The 26,191-nt window shown below is 42.4% G+C and overlaps 1 protein-coding gene across 1 annotated transcript in view; it reads right to left on the reverse strand.

Moving 5' to 3' along the window:
* Positions 1-26,191, reverse strand: part of TRABD2A (TraB domain containing 2A) — an 81,706-nt gene that overhangs the window by 24,077 nt on the left and 31,438 nt on the right. The window contains exons 3-4 of the mRNA XM_058044250.1: positions 2,350-2,496; positions 18-192 (exon numbers count right to left, since the gene is read on the reverse strand). Of these exons, the coding sequence (XP_057900233.1) occupies positions 18-192; positions 2,350-2,496 (322 nt within the window). The remainder of the gene's footprint in view (positions 1-17; positions 193-2,349; positions 2,497-26,191) is intronic.

Here is a 26,191-nt window from a genome sequence, read left to right on the forward strand (position 1 = left end):
GCACCACAGTCACATACCAGCTCCAAATGCAAAGAAGAAACTCTTGTCTGGGTGCTCTTCCAGCAGGTCCTTCACCCTCCTGCCCATTCGCTCATTTCGTTTGTAGATGAGCTCCTGCCGGAAGTAGCTGTCTATTTCTTGGGCAGTAATGCGTTCATGGGCTGGAAGTGTAGCATTAATGAAATTTGGGACCTAAGGTAGAAAAAAAAAGTCTTCATGAAACAGGAATTTACTTCAGAGGCAGCCATTATGCACAGGCATTTTTGTTCCACACAGAGTGTAGCAACTGCCTCATCCCCCAAGGCACAGCCAGTAGGACAAAACCCAAAGCAAGCTAAAAAAATACTTAATAAACTTCTAATGACGCATGGTGCTTTATTTCTCTCAATGCATCATTTCATGAGCTAGCCAGATGGATTTTTTTAATTGAAAGTCAACAAATACTATCATTTTGCCACATTGAAGACCCTAAACCCTGATTGTTCAGTTGAAGAAAGCAAGTATTTGCCCCTAACTGCCTTTAGCTACATACCTCTTTCTTAAATTGCCACAGGTATGACATAACTATAACAATAATTATGCTCTTCTAAGAGAATTTGACTAAGAGAATCAGAGCCCTCAGGCTGCCAAAGAATAACTGTGCAATTTGAAGTAGCTAAAAAAAATCTCTAAACTTTAAGAGGGTCAGATTTTGTCAAGAAGGAACGCGTTACCACCTCCACTTGCCCTGTCCTGACGGTATCTTTTAAAATGCTGGCTTCCTCCCCTGGGGCCCCCAAGGACAGCTGTGGCTGCACACTACCCTGACCTCTTGCCAGTGGAGCAAAAATGTGGGTCTGCTATTGTTGCAGCAATCCTGGCTTCTTGACAAGTAGCTTTAGGCATTCAGTTATGGGGATGGTTAACTAAACGGCCTGCAAGCAGTGATTTCTGGAGAGCAGACCCACTAATAAGCCAGGTGCTTTCCCATGCAAGGCTTCAGCAGATGCAGAGACTTTGGATTCCTCCAGAAACTATTACAGAATCTTTCCAAAGGGTAGTTAGCCCAGATGTAGTCATCTACTGGGCAACATGGAGTCAAATACAACTTATGGAGAAGTTCTACTTCAAACATAAACTGTCAGTGTGGCGCACTATCAGTATTCAGCTCTGCTGCCAAGGAGAGTGCCCTGAGGTGGAGCCCCTCACATTAAATAAAGGACAGTTTTTCCCTTGGCAACATGCTGGTCTCAGAACTGCTCTCTCCAAGGACCTAGGGGCAATGTCTGCAGTCTGTAACATCTAAACAGGATAGTGGTGCAGCATCTGCATCCTCTGAAAATGCTGGTCTACTCTGAGAAATGCTTTGAAACCTGTGCATGGAGTGCACGGTGTAAAAGCTAGGCAGCATTGAAGACCAGGATGCCTGCACCTGCAGGAGGGTGGGTGTGCAGGATGGGGAGGCAGCAGCACACACACAAAGCTCGGCACCAGAGAAGCAGGAGTTAGTATGGCTCTGCAGCTCTGCAGTTCTGCACTGCATGCCACAGCAAAATGGTTATTCAGCACAGAAAGCTCAGGTACCAACACCTATTCAGCACCCGAAGGACAGAGCCTGTGTTTTCACTGATGTGCATGAATTGCCAGGCAATATCTCACAAACAAGAACAGAGAGGCCCGATGTCTCAGCCTGAGGTTAGTTAATCTAACAGCCCAAATAGGCCAAATTAGTCCCTGTTGGGCATTTTCTCATGGTTTAAAGATCAGTGTTACATTCCATTGTGCTGCTTAGGAAACCATCTCCATAAACCCAAGTCTGTGAGGTCTCAGAAGGTCTCTTTTCCTTCACATTCAGTCTAAATCTATCTTTTCTTTGTTTCACTCCATTTCTCTCCTTTGGGCCTTGTCCACAGCACACAATCATACTAATAAGGGAACATTAAAAAGCTTGTAACTCGCCCAGCCTTACAAAAGTGTCCAAGCCACGAGTGCATTTCTCTGTTCTTATTCACACAAGAGAGCCTGCTGCTGCTTTCTGTTGGCATTAGGTTTGCTCATACCTAAACTAGCTTAATACCACAGGATCCTTAAGAAAGTAAATTATTAACTCACAGAGCTTTGATGCTAAAGCGAACACGGCACTCATCCAAAAGGGAAAGCCAGGTGCACCTTTGCTGCTTGGGTGCAGGAGAGGGGTTGAGGTGGTGCAAACTCCTGGAACAGAAGGCTCAGGAAAGCAGATATGCCAGGGAGCCAGAAACATGCCCCTGGCCCTCACCCAGAAAGGAGTGAGAGACGAGCACACGTGTTACAGGGGTTAGCACTACAGGGAGATGTGTGTAGCACAAGGGCTGCAGCGGCAAGACTCACTTGAGAAGTGTCATGGTTGAAGATGATGGAGCTGAGGTCCCCACAGTTGTAATGCTTGATAAGGTCTTCTGTCGTATAGGGGATCTGGAAACTGCCTGCTCGGAGGCTCTCCTGCTGCAAGAGAGTCTGATTCAAAGCAAAGACCACCTGAGGGAGGGGGAGAAGGGAGGAAAAGACAGAGTTCCTGGTAAGTTCTCTTTTCATCCCATGAGAAGGTCACAGACACACAGCCACTGGCTGAAGGCTCTCTGAAGCTGCTCCTGCTCTGAGCCTGCCAGTCTAGACATCACCAATCCATGCCTCCTACAGCGCCACAGCTACTCACACCTTGGATCCTGGCTGCTCAGGGAAAATGGACTCGCCACGTTTAACTCAATGGGGTTTTGCCTGTGACTTGATGAATACAAATGCTACAAATGGGCAGGGAGAAGCAGGGGCAACCTTGCTCCCTTAGATGACAGCTTGCCTGACCACCACAGAGCCCCAGGGCCTGACAGGCTCCTATCCTCATATCTCCTCAGCCACCTTCCTAAACAAAGCATGGCTTCTCCTTGTTTGCCCTTCCTTCCTCATTTGCAAGAACAGTCACAGGCTGTTGTTTCCTGCTTTGTGTCTCCTCTCAGACACCACACCTATTTCAGGCAGGAATGGCTCTCTGGAGCAGGCCAGGGAAGAGTGGTGGCTGCTGGGGCACACAGGAAGTTGCTCTCCCTGCAGCTGCTCAGCACTCAGTCTCTCCCAGCTGACTGCCTCCCCAGGCAGGGTGCTGACAGCATTCCCTCCTCCTCAGCCTTCTCCTGGGAATGCAAACATTCCCATCCCCTTGGCCTCAAGGAAAACTATCTGGCTGCCCAGGGACCTCTCTGTTGCCCATAAAGAGAGAAGATCAGACAAGATCGCTCTCCAGATGTGGCTGCCTCCCCACCTCCAGCACAGCAGGGCTCTCCCAAGGTGGTGGCCTCAGGGCCTGACCCAGACACTGGCGGCTGATCCAAGTGTCTCCTGCCGTGGGCACTGCAGAGCCCATGAGGGTGGCAGCCACTAAAAGGGGACAAGAGAGCACTTTGGACCAACAGGGGTCTCTGAAGCCAAACAGATGCAAAATCTCTGTACCTTCAGCCACTGCAGACAGCATCCACCAAGCTCCAGAGAGGCAGGAAGCCAAGGAAAGACTTGGGGTGGAGCTCCCCAGGCTGAACATGGGATGCCTGTGGGCACCTTTGCTGAGGCATGGAGCTGCATACTCTCCTGTGCAGGGACCAGGCCTCTGTCACCACCTGGCAAGTAAAACACTACCATCTCTTGCGAGCACATCTCTTCATGCTTACACCAGGCTACCACTGGTTTTCACACCAAAACTGGACAACTGTAACAAGCTTTCTGACTACCTACTGCTCTGTTATTTTTATGTTTAAAGGAAGTAAACTCAGATATACTGCTTTGAATTTTTTCAAAAATTACCCATGAGAGTGTTATTTTGTAAGCTCTGTAAGCTCTCTGTGTAATTAACTCCTCCTGGACATTTGCCTCAAACACCATCAAAGGCACTCTAGAACTGAATGTATTTGCCAACACTATGAAACTCACACATGAGTAAGCGTACTCACTGTACTGAGACTATGTGAACCAAATTTTGGATTACAGAGCAGATGTAGAAACAAACAGGTGCAACTTCCCCACCACAATCATCTGTCTTCTACAGAAAGGTGCAAATTCCATCAGACTTGAAATCATGCTGTCCCCACTACAGCTAGACTTACCTCTTTGGATCCAAACCACTGTGTATGTAACCCAATATGAAAGCACAAAACGGAGCATTAATTCTGGGAGGGTGAATAGCAACATTCACTCACATCTCATTTGTGTAAAAAGGGAAAGAATTCACTTTATTGGTACAAACTGCACTCAACTAAAATAATAACTCCATGTAGATGCTTGGGTAAGTTACATATAACTAAGCAGTGCCTATCTTGCAAAGGACCTCTGTTATATTTTAAAGTAAATTGAACAAAACCAAATTGAAACCGCTTTACATTTGAACAAAGGTTTGCATGCAGGCTAGAGTTTATCAGACTCCAAAGTCATTATTTTCCATTTGTTTGGCTTCAGAGAACTCTTGGTGGATGCTGATGACCAGACAACATTGACTGAGAGACAAGCCAAACCCATCCTGAAAATATGGGACTTCTACAGCCATGACTGCTAGGTAATGCCAGGAAAATGTCACATGTACAATCAGTCCAGCCAAAAGCTGGACAAAAATAGGCCATGAGAATGGCCTATTTTTAAGCAATTGGATACCACCTGCTTGATTATTTACCATTAAAGCAGTATGCCCTTTTTCAGACTTCAAAACAATGACCAGACAGTCCCTGTCCAGACAGCAGTCAGGAAATGCAGCAGCCTCCTGAGCTGGTCAGGTAGCACTGTCTCAATGTAGACTAAGCACATCAAAGAGGCTTTGCAATCTTTACTCTTTGATTTTCATCCAAACACAAATCAGTAGAGGGTAACTTGCTTCTGGGGAGAAAACACCAGCCTGCTGGGTGAGACATGAGAAAAAGGACAATCTTGCTCTCTCTGTTGTACCCCTGCAGCCTGTACTCCTGCTGTCACTTGCTCTGCACGCTACCCTCAGGTCCAAACAGACCTCTTCCCTTCTCCCTTGCAATGTGCTTCAGGTGAAATAGATTGTCTTGCCTCCACACAGACTTGGCCTGCACTGCAGCAGCCAGACCAAGCCATACAGACATCTTCCTTCCTGTGAGCACACAGTAGGCTGCAAAGAGCAACATAAATCTGCCCAAAAACACAGCATAAATTTCAATGATGACCTACAGTTATGAGGATGACTGCACAAACAGTCACAAGAACAGAGGCAACTCACCCCCTCGTCCTCCATATCTCTAATGCTACCGCTGACATGACGAACAACTGCCCCAGTGAGGCAGCTCTGGCAGCTCTATGGCCTTTGCTAAGAGTCCACCTTTCTGGCTGGGGGTGTGAGAGTTGATACTGGACATATGAAGAAATTTCAGGACGGCAGCAGCTGAAGGGCTTGCCTGCCCAAATAGGAAAGCACAAAGGACCTTTTACAATGAGATTGTTCATGTTTCATCTCAAAGAACAAAGTGTCCCAGCGCACTGCTCAAGACTCCAACATGCCACCCTAACCACAACTGCCTGGGACTCCATGGCCATATTGGTGGTTTGAGCAGCAGTGCATCAGCTGCTTTTCTTCTTTTGTCATGGAGGATTACAGCTGTTCCCTGACAGCTCAGACTTCCCCACAAACAACATATTTCCCCACTTAGACCACCTGCATCCTATCACTGTACATAGTACATGAGGGGAGGTTCACACAAGAACCACCTGAAGTCCCCCACATAGAGAGTGGACCTCCACCTTGGTGCTGTGAGGGACAGGGGTTGTCTCTGCTCCTTTGAGTACAGCAGCAGCAGCTCATGTCTTTCTGCACCAGAAGCAAGAAAATCAAGACACAACAAAGAGGCAGAAATCAAGAGAGCATCAATGTCCTTGACAATCAGCCCTCCCTAATGAGTTACAGAAATTAATGCATCAGGCTTTGCACAGCTGGAGTACAGGAAATTCTGTTGTCAAAAATACTCTCCACATCAGCTGGTCTGAACAGAACGGTGGCATCTGCTGGAGGGGGGATGATGGCACACCTACTGAACAGCTACACAGGATTACAATTTGCCATCAGTGTAAGGGTACAGCCTCTCAAAGCAATTAGATAGTTCCTCTCAATTCCTCTATCACTCCTACCTTCTTGGGGGAATTGAAAGTCCTCAGCAGAAAGAGAGGGGTAAAGGGGCAGGATCTGTTTGCGATATCAGAGGTTGCTTAAAGCTCTGCCCTAGTGAGAAGATTATCTCCAGTAAACAGTAATGGATAAACTTTGTCAGGGTCTCAAAAAAAAAAAGGTCAAGATTCCTGAACCTACTGTCCTTGAAGGATTTAATTTTCTGAGATGGGTCTTGCTCAGAAGTTGATAGCTCATTATCTGTCATTACTTCTCAAAGAAAACATTAGACTGGGTGCAAAGTGATGCTTAAAGAAGACCACAGCCATCAAACTCTGCAAACTGGACATCAGTCTTGTTTACAAGGTGTGAAAAACTGAAGAAAGTCAACAGAGCAGAAGCAGGTACCACATCAGCAGCTGGTCTGAAATTGCTATATTTGCTAGGCACAAATATTGCTTACCTTCTAAAATCCCCATCCAATCCTGCAGTCCTTTTATTGCTAGTAATTCCAAGCAGTTAAGAAAACAGCAAATATGGAAAGGTTAAAATGAAATTTTTGTTTTTTCTTAGAAATTAAACCTAAGAATTTGGGTAGATCTGAGCTCCTCCAGTAGGTGGTACAAAAAGTTTTCTTCTGTTTTGCAGATATCTCTTGCATTACACTATTTTACTATTTTCAAGATCTTTCCTGTATTGGAATGCACAGAAATCACTCTACATTCATCCTCCTTGCAAGACTATTCTTCCTCATTTCACACACCCTCTCGAGCAACTCCATCCTACTCTGCTCCATTAAGTGTATTCATACTAGCATCAAAGCATCTTCTGAAAAGATGCATTTGGAGAACAAAAGTAACAAGTTTATTAGAAAGGGATTTTTTTTATCTCCCACCTCCCATTTTCACTGTGATCCCTGTTTTCCCCCAACCCTCTCTCTTTTTGTACTGTGGAAAAAATCGATTAAGCTCTCCAGTATACATATTGCTGCAAACCTCATTCTCCTCCTGGAGATTTCTTCAGCTGTCAGGAGACACTTGTCCCCTTTGCTAGCATTGTTGGAGTGGCCTGCTAGGCTAAGGGGGTGGGGAAAGGGGAGTTAGAGCCTGGCAGATGCCTTTTTTGTCAAAGACAAAAGACCCCCTGCCATCCTCTCCACTTTTCAGTACTTTCATCCACATTGGATCAAAGTGCTACTCTGCATATGAAAGGAACCTGGCATTATTCGCCTCAAATTAGCCTATCGCCATCCCGCTAGCCTCCAAGTCTTCCCAACAAAAGCACTCACATCTGTTCCATCATTTGCCTCATCTTCGGGGTTTTTTTTCTTTCTGCTCTCAGTTTTTGAGGGCCATTCAACCCCTTGAATTATAGTCTGGGGAGCATCTTCCTTGCTCTGGGATCACTCAGCCGGACAATTTGCTTTTAATTGTCTTAAGGAATCATGGGCTGCTTTTGGGTCCTTCCCAGAGACAAACTGCATCCATTACAGCTTCCATTCAGCCTCTTCAGCCAATTCTTTCCCTTTTTCTCCTCCTTCTCAAAAGCACATTTCTCTGCTTGCTCTTCACCTGGAGGAGACCATTGCTTCTCTGGGCCAATGAACACTATTGCCCCAAATCAAACCAGGCCTTAAATCAAAAGCATCATGACTAAAAAGTCAATAATCCTCCTTTGTCATGGTAATGATCCAGGAGACCAAGTGTTGAGAAGAAAGCAGGATTTCTTGCTCCAGTGTGATGCAACTCTTTAGAAGTCTGGTGAGCTTTCAACACAAAGTTGGGACTGGCAATGCCAGTGCCTGAAGCCTGAACCCACCTACCCTGAGGAGCTCCTGCACACACAGGCGGGAGAAGCCCGATTTTGGCATGGGCTGAAAATGGCAAAAGGAGGTTTAACCCACCATCTACAGCCTTCAGAGACATCTAAGTCACTTTCAGAACTGTTGCTTCAGTAACGAAGAGAGAAAAATGAGGCAAATTCTCAAACTTGAATCACTTCTGTGAGAAAGATTGGATTAAAGCCATTAGCAGAGAGAGGTGGTATGAGGGACCTGTCCAGCAGACAAGAGACAAACAGTAGAAGTCAATGAAATAAAAGGAAATGGAAACTACTTTAGGATACTTATGAGTTACGCATTTTTATGGGCTTTGTATTATTCATATTTGGGTTTTTTTCTCAACGCCAGCATTGCAAATAGAGGAAGCACCTTTTCTGTAGCAGCGTCATCCAAGTCACTTAGATGACATGAGGAGCTATAAAAAACAAATCTTTAGAAGCAATTAATGAATTTTTCCTTCTCTTCTTATTGCAGAAGGATGGTTGATAATGTTGAATCAAAGGAACACTACTTACAGCACTGCTGGAAGAACTGCAACGCATTTACTTTAACAGACTGCACTAATACATAGCCTTTTGTCTGAGTAATTTACAGTGATTTACAGTGTAAAATGTAATTTTTGTGTTTCCATGGACTGCAGCAGAAATAAATGCCCCACAATGTGCTGAATGTGGGGTAAGACCAGCAGTAGAGTAGATTGTTCCCATTTCTCAGGATGGCTTGTAATTTACCACTGGACACCTCCAAGACCTCACAGGAACTCGCTCCCATTTTCTATGGGGTAATTATGTGACTATGAACCTGCAGCTGCACTCCTCCTGAGAAATCTCCATCTAAGCTTATTGGGATTCCTCCCTGTTCTGCAGGAATCTCCCAAGCTTTCATTCTATAGTGCATAGGAAGTGCATTCTTAGTACAGTGTAGAAAATCCTTGAACTGGTGATCCATATTTACACATTATTGGAGAAAGATTAATCTTTTTTTTTAATTCCATCTTTGTTAAAGATTTTGTAAATATTACCAAAGTTTGTTTCTAAAACCTTCACATATCAAATCTCCATCAGATACATTTTTACTTCAAGAAATAGACTAGCCCTTTGTCTAATTTCACGTTTCTACAGTCCTGAAGCAAAGTTGAAGGCAAAAAAAATCCCCTTTATTTTCAACCTACTACACTTAGAATTCCTACCTGTCTCCTACTCAGCATTTCTTCAGTTAGCAATGTCCAGCTTCAAAATAATTTGGAACAATGACCAAAATGAAAAGAAATTACTAGCTATCTTTATTTCTCTTAGAATATACTCACCTGTCAATTTACAGACCTGTCTAACCAGTACACTAGTAGCAATCATTTCTTTCTTTTGTGCAATACTTACTTCACAAGGCACTTAACAGAACCATCTCAAGATTGTATTAAAAAAATACGCAAGTTGCAAGGCAAAAAACCTGAAACTAGGGTTTCCTGGGCTGAGACTAGATATACTTTTAAAATTCAACATCTGCAACTGATGTTTTAGTTGGCATTTTGTTTGTTTGTTTTGAATAATCTTCTGCTAAAATAGTTGCTTTGATCCACTTCCTCTGCTTTCCTTTTCACCGGATAGTCTTAAATGCAGTTGAAACAAAATAAAAATCCTGAGGTTAACAGATTTTTTTTACACTTTTTAACATCCACACAGGAAAATTATCTTAGAAAGGAAAAAAAATGGCTTTCCAACTGTAGAAAGCATTTAAAATGTAGAAATTATGACACTTCACTGTGTTTTTGACTATAAGGAGTAAACTAGTAAAATTGCTGAAGACTGCCTTTCTTTCACAGCTTAAGGACAACATTTAGAAGCACTTTCTATCTTCCTGATCCACAAATGCAGACACTAAACAAACTTGGTATTAATGACATGGGGTTTAGCTGCCATGTTTTTTTCACTCAGTGCTCACAGATGCTCTTTGGAATGCTGCTAGATGAAAGAAAAATTCTTACTTGCCTGCTTACCTTCAGTATTTTTTAAATTTGTCCTCTCTACCACAGGCCATGTATAGCTTAGGACTAAACAACAAAGATTGCTTCCTTAGAAATTTAGAATACTGAACATATTCTCACCAATATTTGTACACCTTTTTTTTTGGTGGAATGAAAAATTCAGAACACATATTTTTAATTGACTGGAATGCTTCCCCATCTTTCTGCAAAACTGATGTACATTACTTGCACAATTCCTCTATGTGTGAACAAATCAAGACTGCAAGGTTGCTGGAGTAAATAACCTAACCTTGCAATGCCACAAACAGGCCCAGACAGTTATCATATGTCTTCTGGTAACCATGCAACAAGATCTTTGGGTTTTCTTTAAGTTCTGCCAGCTAGGAAAGCATGTTCTGTACAAAACATTCAGCACTGATAAAACATTTTTCCACTCAATAGAACAATTAGGGCAGGACTTTGGCTGCTGTTCCACACAGAACAACAGTTTTGAACTGCTCTTTATGTTGTAGGCAACTATTAAGAGAAGGTTCTGGCTTCCCAAAGGAGCACAGCAGAGCTGAGATGACCTTTCCATCGGTACAGGGGTGAAAGGAAGAATTTACATTATATTTCTATGTTGTTATATAATGTTACACTTGCAACAAAAAACTTCAAACAAGAACTGCTGGAATGGTCCCTAGCTGGTTTCAAGAGGATCAAAGGCTGGAAGTTCTCAATGCAAAAGTTTTCCAAGAGGAATGACTGACAAGATTTTCAAACAGTGAGACACAGGCCTAAATCCGTGTTCTTCATAGTACCTGTGAGCTCAGCCACACAACAAAACCAGCATGTCCCAAGGTAGGATGGGAATTTGCAAGCCACCAGCTGTGCAGTAAGAACCTCCTAAGGTGATACCCTTGGAATGAGTCACATGGATCCACTGCCAGACGGCACCTCCACTCACCTCCCCGGCTGCCCAAAGTTAGGACACGACCAGTTGTCCCAGTTCAGCCAATACACCAATCTAAAATATTTAGATTTTCAGACCCAGGAAAATCCATCTGCTGCCAATGCCATGAGGAAGCTGCTGTTTGGCACTTTGGAGCAAAAGGCTAGAAAGTATCTGGGTGGTTTTGTTACATTTTTGCTTCACTCTTGGAAAGAATTGTTTCATGCCAACAAGGATCCCTCAGGAATTTTAAATGGCTGTCTAAATTCAACTGATTTGCAACACATCTCCTATAAGATAAACTGTTACTGGCAAAATATGGAAGATTTTAACCTGTGGTCTTCTGAGCCAGTTTCAATGCATCCAAGCCAGAAGAAAAGAGTCTTATTTTCCTGTGCTAGCCCTGAGCAGTCCTTGCTCACTGTACTACATGCCTTTATTATTCAAATTCCTCTGCTGCCTACATTTGAAAATAAAAGTGTTATATCATCAAAATGTAACTGCAGTCCATAAGATAAGAAAGCAGAAGGATGCTAGCTCAAATTGGAGAGTAGAAGCTTTATTAAAGGTCTCCTCCATCACTACCACTTGAAATGGTCAAAAAAAAAGGTACTACAAGATTTTGTGGGGCAAAAAGTCATGAGAATATCTTTGAACTTAAACCTTTTAGACCAACTGAACAGAAATGTCTTAAACATTTCAGTAAACAAGGTAGACAACTTTTCCAACTGCTAACCCTGTCTTCTTTAGCACTTTTGAGCCCTAGATATTCAAATCATCTTTTTAAAGGCCAGGGCAGGTCACGTTCCCCACAGCAGTTCCAGCAAATGGTCACACACACTTACTGTCAGGGTAAGTGTTCTGGATAAACATTTGCTCAAAGATCCCTGAGAAAAGCAGAGCTCTCTGCCAAAAGCTCAAAGTTTTGCTAAGTCACCGTGATTATGTAAGTCTGACTGGCAAGATTAAAATGGTCCAAGATAAGCAGGCAGGCTCTGAGGTGTGATGAAATGAACAGAAACAAGAACAAAGGATGTCAGGATTTATCTATGGGCATGTTACACTTTGGCCTCAAAGTGAATTACTGGGTAGTTTTCCTGGGCTAGGCAGGGCAATGCTTCTCAGAAATTACGTGAAAAAGCCACAGTGTAACTGGTATCAACTCAACCAGCAACTCTCTGTATGAAAAAATGCAAGAATATATTGACTTATGGCCTGTAATATTCAGCACCAAAGCAAAATCTCTGGTGCAAAAGATTGTAAAGGATTCAAAAACATCAAGAGACTCAACTCCATTTTTTGAACAAAAAAACCCTCAAGAAGGCCTGTACAGCATAAGCACAAGACTTGTACTACAAAAAGTCTACCCTTAAAATTTGGATCTGAATGAGAACACAATGTGTACAAAGTCCTGGGTTAAATTTCACTACTGTTATCCACCCCAAAGATCTGCTGAAGTACGCCTCCCTCGTGCATCATTACATTTTTAGTAGCATGCACCTTCTTAGCGTCGGGCAACACCTACTGGAGCTCCTTATGCTTCTGTCTCTTCAGTCAAAATCTGAGATGCAGGCCCACAAGCCTTGTGTCTATGCAGTGTTGTGACACTGGATTAAGGATAAAAGAGTCCAGAGATTACTCTGGTATCAATCACTGATGCTATGAATTGTGACACAGAATATAAAGCACATAATCAGCCCTTGCAATATTCTACATATCCCACATCATATAGCTTCTATGGAGTTTTTTAAAATATTGATACACATCAAAGGATTAAAACACTTATCACAAACTCATATGCAAGGAAAATAAAGCTGGAATTGAAAAACTTGTGTCAAAATCCATCACACAGAAGAAAGAAACTCTCATAAACATGAACTTCTACAAATTCTTCATTTGAGCATAGGAAAAATTCTGCCCTGTTGGTATTTTTGACTCATCTGTAAACTTTCTAACTAACAATTTCTGACACAAAGTTGCCTCCTAAGAACTGGACATGTGGTGTCTGAGAGCCAGTGAGGCGTCACTCCCAGGTATTCCCCAGAATCTCTTACCGGAGGCATTAACTGTGAGGGCCCCGACGGACTGGGTGGTACCGCGGCTCACAGGGAGCCCTTCCCAGCACTACACACACAGCATGCCCCAACACACAGTGCACCCTAACGCTGCAGCTCTTACATTGCATTCTGTCACGAGTCTGTTTCCAAAGCCGTGCTTGTTTGCCCTCCAAAGCAGCCCTAGCTCCAAACCTCCCCTTCCTTTCTAGCAGCTGTTTTTTTCTGAGATGCACTAGCTTGCTTTCTACTCTTGGGAGTGGTTTTGCCTCCTTACACACGAGCAGGACAGGGATTCACTGACGACAGAGAAATGTCCGTATTACTTCTTGCCTAATTTTTTCAGACACAGCAGTATTTCATCAGAGAAGAAGAGTCCACAAGAGCCCTGCTAGTGTAGGAATCTTCCTAGACATTGCCCTAAGAACACTTATCCAAAACCATCCCTCCACCAAAACCAGACTTGTGTTTCTCCCAGCCACACCAGTTTGTCAGGCTCTGCACCATTCAAGATTTAATAAAACTAAACAGAAACCTTACAGGACAACAGAGGTTCCTGTTCAGAACATGCCATATTTATTGTGTTGTTCAATGCACTTGGTTCTGAAAATTAAATTCACATCAAACATCTTGTATAGATCCAGCAAACCTTATATAGAATAACATCTGTTTGTGACAGCTCAAACATGCTGTCACATGTTTGAGCTGTCACAAACAGATGTTTGTGACAAAACTGCATTTCAAACTCTTACATAAATCCCAGAAAGTTCAGAAACATGATCACACTTCCAGAATCTGCTGAGAGGTTTGGAATTAATGTAAAAGGGAAATGTAAGTTTTTGAAGAGATTTCAGAAGCCACTGGATACCTTGCGCATCACTGTGATCTCTGTGAGTCCAAAATGCAGTGAATGCACATGCGAATTTCAAGCACAGAGAACATTAAAGCCTTTTGTCATGTGCATGCACATCACTTTCCAAAAATCCAGCTCTAACCAGCTACATGCTTCCAGAGCTGAACAGTGCTGAAAATTAGGTGTAACACTTGCTAGTGTCTCACTTCATTGCTTCTACTCACCTTCTTGCATTCAAAAAAGGATTTCACACTCTATGAGCGCTTTGAGCTGGTTGTGATACATGGGCTGAAGCCCTTCTTCTTGCTGCACAAACCAGAGCTCTATATAAATTCTCTTCCTTTTCCATTCCAAGCCCCCTCTTCCAGGCTTACTTGTGACCTGCTGGCATCCACTTTGACTGCGTGACTATGCAAATAGGCCACTCAGCCAATGAAAGTGCCATTGGTGGGGTGGGGACCTGACAAGTCCAGTCAGAGCTCACTCAATTCAGTGCTCCCAGTTTTCTGCAGCTCTAAAGGAGGGAAGAAGGGTAGGGTCTGCTCCCGATGGTCACATGTTAAGTGCTGTCACATTTGCTTTTTATGAGGCTCTCCATACCTCCTGGATGCAGCAGCAAAGGGTGTCAATATTTCAGTATGACATTCGAGCTGCAAGGTGATGTATCAGATTCTCCTGACACAGCAGTATTGATTCTCTGCCTGATGACAAGAAGCACTGTGGAAGGAAGTGCTTCCACATGCACCCATAAATGGTGAGAATGAGACCACAGGGAAATAACTCACTCCCTTGGTATGTCCTCTGCTCATCATCAAAGCTTAGTGCCAAACCCAGAATCCCAATCCTCTGCAGCCTCTACTGCAATCCCTCCAGTACAATTCCATCCAGGAGACCTTTCAGATGAAGTGGACAGAACTGCCACCTGAGAACAGTCCTGCTTGTTTTGTTCACATCAGAACAGTGCAAGCTCACAAACACAAAACAGCAGCACTACTACTCAAAAAGTGCAAACCTGAGTCATACAGCAGGATCTCAGCATGTCCAACTGCATACACATTCCTGAACAGTATCAAATCAAGCAAAACAAAACTTAAAGCCTGTACACCCTGGCAAGTAACTACTTTATTCTCTATCCTTGGCTAGGGAAACAATCTATTCCAGCAACGGAATGTGGCATTTCTCTGAAGTCCTCTTTTTGCAAGAAGGATGGTCAGCTAAATGTCAATCCAAATCATGAATGTGTTCCCAGCCTGTCTGCTAGAGATCTACAGCCTCTGCTGGGAATATATCACTCCTCTGCAGAGGCCCTCGGAAAATATTTTAGCACATTTATTTTTTATCCAGGATGGAACATAGAGACAATTTTACTCACATTTCAATTAATCCAGGCCCATGTTTTCAGTTTACTCAGCAATCACACAACTCTGCTCCAGAGGCCCTCAAAATTTTGTCAGGACAACCTTTTATCTTAAATTAATCCATGCAGCTCAAAAGCAACTGGGCCAACCCTCAGTACATTATGTCAAAGATGTGTTTGGTGCAGCATAGCGATGATTTAAATTTTGGTCAGACAGAGGAGTCATCCAGGGACACCCGGCGATTATACATGAAATGACTGCACATTTTGAAAAACTTCATCAAAAACCAAACCTAAGCAATTATGAAATAAAAATAATACATACTTTAAGCCTTTCATAGTTTTTTCTGTACTAATGGAATTGTTGCAACAGCACTACACAGAATGGTCTGCAATCTTCTACCAGCAGAAAGGCTTAATTCAATTTCAAATCAAAAATAGCTGAAAAACTGTTTTTGATAGAAGTGCTGACATGTTTGACCTTCATTTGAAACATTTGAAAATTGTTTTAATTCAACTTTCTGCTTAACAATTTCCAGGGACAGGGCTTTTGTCTTGTTAAAGACTGTTACTACATTTGCCTAGCTTAGTTTCCTTGGATCTCATTTGTTTTCCATGAAAGTTCAAACAGGCTGCCTAGCAGTTTGTAGTACCCTGTGCTAGTTCCTTTAGAAGCCTTGGCTGCATGTGCCCACTTCTGCGGGTTTTTAAATAGTTACTTTTACCAAGTATCTTCTCACCCTCCCCTCATCAGTAAGTTTCTGATGAAACCAGTATCAGTTCTATTCTTTTCCTGATGGTCCATAATAGCACTTTTTTTAAACAAAAATATTTGCTTACTTCAGCCTTTCTGCCATGCTCAGGTAGTCCAAGGCTGTTCTTTCAAGTCCTTCTCTCCTCTCCTCTCCTCTCCTCTCCTCTCCTCTCCTCTCCTCTCCTCTCCTCTCCTCTCCTCTCCTCTCCTCTCCTCTCCTCTCCTCTCCTCTCCTCTCCTCTCCTCTCCTCTCCTCTCCTCTCCTCTCCTCTCCTCTCCTCTCCTCTCCTCTCCTCTCCTCTCCTCTCCTCTCCTCTCCTCTCCTCTCCTCTCCTCTCCTCTCCTCTCCTCTCCTCTCCTCTCCTCTCCTCTCCTCTCCTCTCCTCTCCTCTCCTCTCCTCTCCTCTCCTCTCCTCTCCTCTCCTCTCCTCTCCTCTCCTCTCCTCTCCTCTCCTCTCCTCTCATCTTCCTCTCCTACCTCCACAGCTTCTGCTCCCCTGCTGCAAAATGGTGCAATGAATATTTGGGCACAACAAGAGCAGACCTGCTGGTAGACAGTGCTAAAAAAAACTGGCCACCAGAAAAAATATTTTGTACATTACTTGCTTATGTCCATTCAATTTTTTATCACACTCATTAGACTTCACAGCTTTATCTACCCTATAAGAAAATTCCTAATTTAACAAGTCAAAGAAAAATATTAAATGACCAACAACCTGTAAGTCAATTTCCCTTATCTGGAAGGGAACCTAAATAACAAAGCATCAGCTGCATAAGTAACTGTTTTGGCTAAACCCAGACAGTACTCTGAAACTTTTATCCTACTTTTGAAGGGCAGCTACACATTGACAGGTTACTAGAGGGGGCGGGAGTGGTTGTAGAAAGGGAGTCCTGTGGTCGCTTTCTATAGAAAGTTTTTTTACAGTCTTTCAAATTCTTAACTGCTCACACAAGAAAATATGTCTGCTTTTGTCATAAGGTTCTTAATCCTCACCCCTATTCTTTTCAAAAACAAAGGATGGGGTGTCTTTCAAAGGTGTTGGCAAGAATTACAGCTAACATACAAAAGCCTTGCAGAAAGCACACACTCTGGAGGGGAAAAAAGCCCAACAGTTAACAAACAGTCCAAGTGCTACCACCAGGTTCCCTTTTCATAGGGTGACCAGATGGTTGCACCAAGCCTGTTGAAACAGCTCACCAGGAAACTACCAGAAACTTGGAGCACGGGCTCACTGCTGGCACTAAAGCTTCCAACTGCAGAAGTCCTGCTCTGCAGATGTGAAATATCACAACCTCAGACACACTGCTAAAGCTCCCAAAACATCTGCTGCCTCTCTTTCCAAGCAATGCATACCAAACATGGACTTTAGCTAGAGCACACACAGTGCCCTGTGCTACTGGGCACAGCTGTACCACAGCTTAGGAGTCTGCAGGCACACATGGCTTGGGACTCGTGCAGCACTGCAAAACACACTGCACTCAGGATCGCTGCACAAACTGACATGGCTGAATGAACTAAAACACCATAATCTTTCCACATTTCATTTTATTCTTCGTATGTTCTGACATTATTTAATAAGTATTTGATATCAAATAAATGCTTATGGGATTTACTACATTAATGAAATAAATGTACAATTACAATTAATTTGTAACATTTCTGACAAATTTGGGTTTCCAGCTTGTCATATCTCTTGAGCTTCCAAATCAAATGGGCACAGAAATCAAAGAACTTTTTAGACTTAGAAACAGGCAGTACATTTAGGCAAGCTAATTTATGAGGTCTTCCCAGGACAGGGGCTCTCACTGCAAACTGAATGAGCCTTTCTGTAATAGGCTAAGGAGCTAAAAATAACAAAATTGATTGTGAACTCCTGGGTCTCTGTCTCAGTACGTGAAGATTTATTACAACAAATTTTGGTGGGGTTTTGGTTTGTTTTGGTTTGGTTTTTTCATTTTTGGTCAGGTTGTTTTAATTCCAAGGTCAAAAAGGTCACTAGAACTTCCTCTTTGGAGATAGCACAGTATTTCACAACAGTTATGGTAAAATGTAAGGATAATCTCAGGTGGATCAAATCAAAATGTGGGAAGCAAAAATCAGGATCAATACAAAAATAAACATGAGGAATTATTGAGAAGGTAGTCATACCATCACAGGATCTGTGGGTGGCAAGGCATTAGAAAATTTGTGAATCAACAACATGATGTTTTTGCCAAAGCAGTTTCCAGTAGTGTAATACATAACAACTGGGAGGTAATTAAGCTGTCCTATCCAGTCCTGTCAAGGCCTCTGCCAGTCTCTTACATTCTGTTTTGTACACTACTGAGAAAGAAACAAGTTCAGAGTCCAGAGGAGAAAAGGAAGACTGTTCAGAGGTTTGCAAACATAAGCTACTGGAAAGGATGAAGATACTGACTTAACCAATTCAGGACAAAAGAAGCCAGAGGAAAGAGACAGGCATCACCACTGTTCATCCTGCCTACCGGAAGAAAAAGTCAGCAAATTATAGTCCACAAGAAGAAGACATCAGCTTGCAACAACAAATGTGTTGGGTACGAGGTGAAGCTAATATGGGAAGGAAAGAAGAGGAATGCATTTCCCTGGGTCACTGTACAGTTTCCAGCACTGCACTTAAGATACCATTAGCTTCATTTCCATGCATCATTTTTCTTTACTTTTACCTTGGGACAAGAAAATAAATTTAATTCAGGAAGTCTTTTTAACGGTCATAATCAAATGCTCTCATGCTATAAAGTATATGCTTCCTCAGGCATGAAGACAGCAACTCTAGGCAAATAAACTGTTAGGAAAGGCTGCGTTGCAACATCTCTGTGATAGTTCTTCAGTCTTTGACACCTAATTCATCATGTGCTTACTACTCTTGTGAAGCTGTCCTCTTAAGGAAAGTAAGCTCAAAAAAAGGGCTCATTTCAGAAAGTAGAGTAAGTAGAATACTGTATATTACCTGCATTCAGACAAAAAAAAAAGGCAAAAAGGAAAAAAGTTCTGTTTTTACAAGCCATGCTAGAATTCATGGACAAAACCAAGAAAGGCGTCTCCAATTGTCATTTCCTACAACAGCAGTATCAATTGAATTGCCCAGGTCCATCTCCATTTTGAAGTGACGTAATACTTGGGGATTTTTGCTTTCTAAAAGGTTTGTTGCCTTATTTTCCCAGTTATCTCTGAAACATTCCTCATTTTCTAGGTCAGGCTACTTTGCCCAGAACTTTCCCGTTTCACATGATACCAAAATACCAGATCTTACCAGCCCTGAAAAAGTGATTGCTGAAACGAAACCAAAAGCTCTATTGACTGATAGGTTGCTCCAGCCTCTTGTCTTTTTTGCAAATTTGTTCCTCCCTATTAAAAAGGTTTCAGCTGCTGCTGTAACACTGTGCTTGGATGGAGTAGAGTTAACTTTCTTCACAGTGTCAAGTATGGGCCTGTGTTTTGGGTTAGTGCTGCACACATGGTTAATAACATAGAGATGTTTTTGTTATTTCTGAGCAGAGCTTACATAGAGCCAATGCCTTTCCTGCTTTTTGTACTGCCAGGCTGGTGAGGAAGTTGGGGGATGGCTGGAAGCATGGGAGGGGACACAGCCAGTAAAGGTGACCCAAACTGACCAAAGGGATATTCCAGACCATGACACTTCTTGCTCAGTGTTTCAGGATGAGGAGAAGAAGGAGGAATGGGGAACATTTGGAGTGATGGAATTTGTACTCCCAAGCCACTGTGAGGCGTGAGGGGGCCCTGCTGTCCTGGAGATGCCAAACACTTGCCCGCCCATGGGAAGCAGGGAATGGGTATGGCTTTTGCTTTTCCTTTTAAAGTGTCTTTATCTGGGTTGACTATGAGTTTTCTACCTCTTACCGTTCCACTTCTCTCCCTGATCCCATTCATGTGGGAATAACCAAGCTGCTGCCTGGGGCTTGGTTGCTGGGTTGCTGGCTGGGATTAAACCACAACAACTACAAACCTGAAACTGTGTACCAAATATTGTACACACAATAATTAAGAACCATCTAGAGCAGTGAAAAGAAATGTATGCAGAGAGAAAGTCAGCGATCAAAATAATACGTTAGTCTTCCCAAAAATTAATATCTGAGAAGACAGACTATAAAAAGCATATGCTCCCTGGCAGTTTTGTTAAACTCCACAAATGCACAAGATATGAAATATTTCTGTTTGTTACATGACAAAACAAGTCATCTTAGAGATTATTTACATAGTGGTGGTTATACCTATCTCGGAATCATGAGACCTGGTGATAAAAAATTCATCTACATCATATGAGCTCAGTATGAGCTGTCTGCAAAACAGCTTAGTCAGGAACTTTAATAACTGCCAACTGCAGGTCCTTCAATTTCAATTTTATTAAATTAAACCTGTCAGTTTATCTTATAAACCTACTTAATATACCAAGTGTCATTGTTGAATTAGCTGTTAATTTAGTTACTGAGCAGAAATTATTCATGGATACCCACAGCGCTCAGAAGCCACTCAACTCATTCTTACAGCACAGACAGAAATATCTCAAGATATTTCTAGTAACCAGAAAAGGTTGCTGAAAGTGAGACTACAGCCAAGAGACTGCAGTAATCTCTGCCACAGATGACTCCCTTCTACAAGTCTTTATGCCAGAAGGCAAAAAAACCCCAAAAATCCCACTGAAATAATAAGTCTCACAAAGAGAATTCTGATTTCCCCATACTCCAATCCTTCTTGACAAACCCTGTCTCGCAACTCTATGTCTTTCTCAGATCCCCTTCACATGTGTCACCTCCCATCACACTGCTGCTTCAGCTTAACACGCTCATATGCGCACACACACACACACACACACACACACTTGAACAGGAATGTGTGTCACAGAATCACAGAAATCACAGAGTCATCTAGGCTGGAAAATACATTTGAGATCATAAATCCAATCTATGACCAAACACCACCTTGTCAAACAGGCCACAGCACCAAGCGCCACATCTAGTCTTTTCTTAAACAGCTCCAGGGATAGTGACTCCACCAGGCAGCTCCCTGGGCAGCGTGCTCCAATGTCTGTCCAGCCTTCCTGAGAGGAAAACTTCTCCTGATTCCAACCTAACAGGATTCACAGGTAGAGAGTTCTAGTCTTTCCCTACTGCCTTACACTGCCAGAAACTTGAAAGCCCATGAGAAATCTGCATAGAACAGCTGGATCTTTTAAAGGCTGCCAAGATAGCAAGAAAACAGGCACTCTTGGAAATGCTGGGCAGAAGGAAATCAAAGCTATCAGAATTTCAGAACATGCACAAGAAGTCAGCACAATGCATATCCATCCAGCTTTCTGAAAATCAGAGTGATGTTTTTCAAAATGGGCTGTCCAAAGAGAATTAACCTATGATTGAGTTCCTGTGTATAAGATGTTGCATTTCAAAAGTCCTGTGACTCTTTCAGCCCAATTCAAAATCACCGGCAGTCAGTAGGACTAAATAAAATTTAACTTTTACATGCAAATATAATGAGAATTAAAGTTTAAAAATTTAGAAATACAAAAATTTCAGAGTCCTTCCATGTTTCCTGTTGTCACAAAATTAAAGTCACACTGCAATTCAAAACAAGGAGATCTTACCGAAACCTAGAAAATTGTAGTGGAAAAACAAACCCTTTCCCACACACTTTTACTTGCACCTTTGAAAGCCAGACCTAGAAAATATGATTCCTTGCCTTCTGGCTATGAACAATCCAGTGGGGAGGGAGAACAAGCATCAGCTACCAGGGTTGTGCTGAAAGACCCTTTAAGCTACAGAACTCAAAGGACATGGCTTGTATTCCCCAAGTCAGTCTTCCTCCTGATTTATTCCCTGTGATAACAGTGCTGTATCAATGCTAATAAAAAGTGTGAGTTGTATGTGTAAAAGGTTCAAATCTCCTTTGACCTGAGTTATAACACGTTTCCAAAAACGTCACCACCTGAGATCACTGAAAGATGATTCTTTGTACCTGTCTTTGTCTATCCTGCCATCTTTGCTGTAAGCATAATCCATGGAAAAGATACTCAGCAAAGGAAAGTTAGCCACAACCTCCACTCTGCTCTAGGCCAGAAAGTGTGCTGGTGCTTTCCCTAAGCATCTCTGTTACATAGCAACACAGTTGAGAGCATGGCCAAACCAGCAAGAAACCATCTTCTCACCTCCAGCAATCTGAGCTGTTACATTGCACTAACAGCTGGAAAATCACTTGTTCACAGTCCTTCTGCACTGATGTTGATGATGGGACTGTCACAACACAGGCAAAGTAATAGTGAGGAGATTCAGACCTAACATCTTTTAACAAACAGTCTCACTGAAAAGAAATAGGACTCTTTAAATAGCTTTCAAAAATCCAGAACTATGCCGACTTTGGTTTATCCCAGGAAAGATTTTTAGAGGCAGACTGGAATATAAGAGTTCAAATAATACTGAGACTACAAAGACTTGTTCTTGTTACCACCTGACTCTTTTCAAAATCTGCTTCGGCCAATACATATTTACTTATCTTGCAATTTGCTGGCAAACATCACATCCAGGAGCAAAGGGATGCTCTTCACACTGCAAGAAGCCTACAGGAAACTGTACATCACCCCCTGCACTAAACACAACCCCCTTAAGATGACACGTAGGCTTGAACTAAAACTTGCCACGACACAGCTTAACTCATTTAACCATGAGAAGAAAAAGCACTCAAGAGACAAAACTCTCAAGAACATTATCTTCAGGCTGCAAAATAGCATCTGCCAACACACCCTCTTCCCCAGCTGAAAGCCACTTACCCTCCTGCTGTTTTCTTAACAGGCCCATTGGTGACAGAAATGTGAAATGCTGTTCCAGTCTCCAAAATAATTCATTTACAATCACCAGAGCCCTGAAAATAGGGAAATCAGGAAACAACAGCTATCCTCCCCTCCACAAAAGTATGTAAAGTCACTGGTGCAACACTACCCTCTGAAGCACTTGTGTTTTAGAATATAATCTTTCCAAACATGAAAATATAATTCCTGCTAGAGAAACTGAGGTCTATTAAGAGGAAAAACACAAAACACCCAGCTACTGCTGGGTCTTTGCCATACTGGGCCACTGTCAATCTTAATAAAATTCATGGTAAAATTAAACCAACATAAATAAACAAATCCACATTCACTAAATCCTTTAATAGGAAACGTCATAAAGAAAAGCAGCATCACCTGAGATTAAAAGACGTATTGACAGATCAGTGGAGAAAGTAAGCAAAATAACCCCATTCTGGTATTTGCTTTTGTTCTATGTAATTATTTGTCTGTTGCTTACAGGACAGATTTTGTACCCATCCAGGAAACTGTATGTATTGTAATCTTGATGCATTCTTTCTACTTTTTTACCAAAAATACATTCTTAGCTCTTGAAATAAAATATTTGAAATCTAATTTATTACCATATCTTCACAGCATGTGAAAAACCTAGACTTCTCGGGGAACTAAATCCACCTTCATTCAAAGCAGACAGACTACTTCCCATGTCACCTCAGCTTGCTTTGCAGTAACAACCGTGTTCTACCTCCCTAAAAGGCTACTGAAATGGCTTGTTACTAATAAGGGAGCTAGATTCTCAGGCTAGGAAAGGAACCAAAAAAATGAACCTAGAGTGTGAAAGCATGTGGCCAGGCTATATTTGTTTAGGAAAGTCAACAGCAGAAGCAGCACGCTACCATCCTCTGTTCCTGTGCACTCTTTTGCTACTGCTATTTCCAGTAGCACAGCAGTATTCACTGCAACATCTCCCTGACAGCTCCACACAGCACTGTTAATCCTGGTATTATACAAGGAACAGAAGGCACAGTACAGGCAGAAATGCAAGGGCAGGTGTCAGAATTAAAGCCAGGTCTTCCTATTATAATTTCTCAGCCGGGAAACACCAGGCTCTTTTTCCATCCCATATTATCTCAATAATAATCACAGTACAGCCTTTTTCAAACTACCATCAAGATTACATTAACAGGTTCATGGTTTTTTTTCAAACTTAGGCCTCTCTGGCTTTTTCACAAAACTTTTGGTAGAAAAGAGTTTCCCCCAGATCCTCAGAGCATCTCTAGTCAAAGCCCACTGCAGAACTGGCAATCAGGAATTGCAGGGCTGCCACAGAGCTGGCCGAGGACACAGAGCATAGGTGAGACATGGAGGGCACCACATCACCTGATCACCCTGGTCAAGATACACGGGAGCTTGCAGGAACACAACAGCAACAGCACACACTTCCCCTGTAGCACACAGCACCTGTTTGCAGAAACTTGCCTCCAGCCACCTCTTGCAAGTAAGACTCTCCTTCTCCTCCTCCTGAACATCAAAGCCTGCTCCTACTCTACACCTTGTCTTGCAGGCTTTGCCTGGCATTCTTGAACACATCCTTTGGGCTCAGACTTCTTTCCTTTTCACTGAATGCCAAGTCTCTGGTATGTGTCAGAGCTGATCACTGCAGAGCACGATGGAGCAGAGGTAAGGTAAGAGAGAAGTGATCATGCAGCCAGGTGTTCTGACACCAAGAGCACGTTTGGAGCTTCTGATCCCTGACCTCCCACTTTACATACCCCAGTCCTACAGCATCATCAGTGTTCTATGCTCATCTCTTCAAGAGGAGATTCGTTGTGCATAAGTAGGGGACTTGCAAAACATGCTACACTGCAATGCAGGGTCCAGGCCAGCCTAGCTTATGTTGTGTGAACAATTAACATGGATATTTCAGCACACTGTTCCTCTGAATCTATTACAGTGAGCTAATTATGCAATAGCATTTGTTGCAATCTGATCCACTCCTTTATGGAACCACATCTTGTTCAGCTCTCCCTCCTGGCTACAGCTGGATAAGAAGCTAGCCAGGCCTTGGAGGGATGCAGCGTAAAAGCAAGGAAACCATGACCTCAGAGGATAAAAAACCTGGAAAACATTTAAGGCCAACACTTACTAATTCAGCTGTCCTGATTAACATTCTTTGACCTGTTGGAACTGTGGGAAATAGTAAAGTAAAAATATTTCCAGAAAGCTGTAAAAGCAGGCCTTAGAAACAGAAAGAACAGAAAACTTAAAATTAGTTGCAGCTGCAAAATCTGAAAGTAGAAAAAGTTACAATAGTAAAGCAAGCAAGGACATGAAGCAATAGCTTGAGTTTTAGTCTTGGCTAAGATAGACCTTAAGACTGCAGAAAAATATGCCTAGCAAGATAGTAGAAGGTTTTAAGCTTAATAGTGAAGTATTGTGTATTGTTAATAGGGAGCAGACAAGCAAGCACTGTGCGAAGCAAGTGTATATGTGCTTTTAGTGATTGGCTGGAACAGTTGTCTGTAAGCTTTAGCAATATGCTATTGGCTAGAAAGCTTTTAAAATGCTCTTTAACAAAGAAATCTTTGGCTGCTGCTGGCAAGATGCGAGCTATTGCCATCTTTCTATTGCTTCAACTATGTAATGAGGATGATGCTTCAATGAAAGCTCAAGGAACATATCCAAGCAGTCCCATCCTGTTCATGAAAAAAACACCAACACAGGAACAAGTAAGACCGTTTATCAGAAGGTCCAAATCAGCAGACACACAAATCACATTACAAGGTAGATAGTTGAATGGAAACTTCTCTTGTAGATCCAGTTCCAAACTAGTTCCTTTTCCTGTGCTCCCTTCCCATTTCTAGGGAAGTTATCTACTTCCACTTTGAAAGATCAGTGGAGACAACAGATAAATAAATCTGTTAATGTGTCTCATTCTCCTGTAGAAGATACAATAATTTTTTTCTACAGTATACCATTGCTAAGAGAATATCTGGTTCCTCCTCTCATCCTCTCTAATTTCCTTGCTTCTAAACGCAATTTTCTGCATGTATTTTCCACCATCCTGTGCTGTGTCCAGTCATCACTGGACCCTTCTCTGGTCTGCAAGCCATTAAGTATATGTCTTCTATGTTTTCTGAATAATCCAATATCTAGATTTTGTAATGACAAGCTAGAATCATAACTCCTAGTTTTTACAGATAAGCAGTGAATGCAAAATTGACATTAATGAGTCAGGCTGTGCTGCGGTGGTGGGAACTGCTATGTTCAATCTCTGTCCAGGATTTTCACGTTTCACTGCTCACCGGAAAGAATGCAAGTGAATAAAAGATGTCTTCTTGTGCAATTTTCAGTTGTAAACTCTAGCTCAGGAGAGGATAACTGATCTACAAAGCATAACTGGAGTCCTTGTAATGTCTGATTAGATGGAGCACAGAAATGCAAATTAAATTCAGTAGAGCCTTCTATGTAGCAGGCTGCACATCAGGGGCAGATTC

This window comes from Melospiza georgiana, chromosome Z, assembly GCF_028018845.1.
Source record: "Melospiza georgiana isolate bMelGeo1 chromosome Z, bMelGeo1.pri, whole genome shotgun sequence".
Classification (NCBI taxonomy): Eukaryota; Metazoa; Chordata; class Aves; order Passeriformes; family Passerellidae; genus Melospiza; species Melospiza georgiana.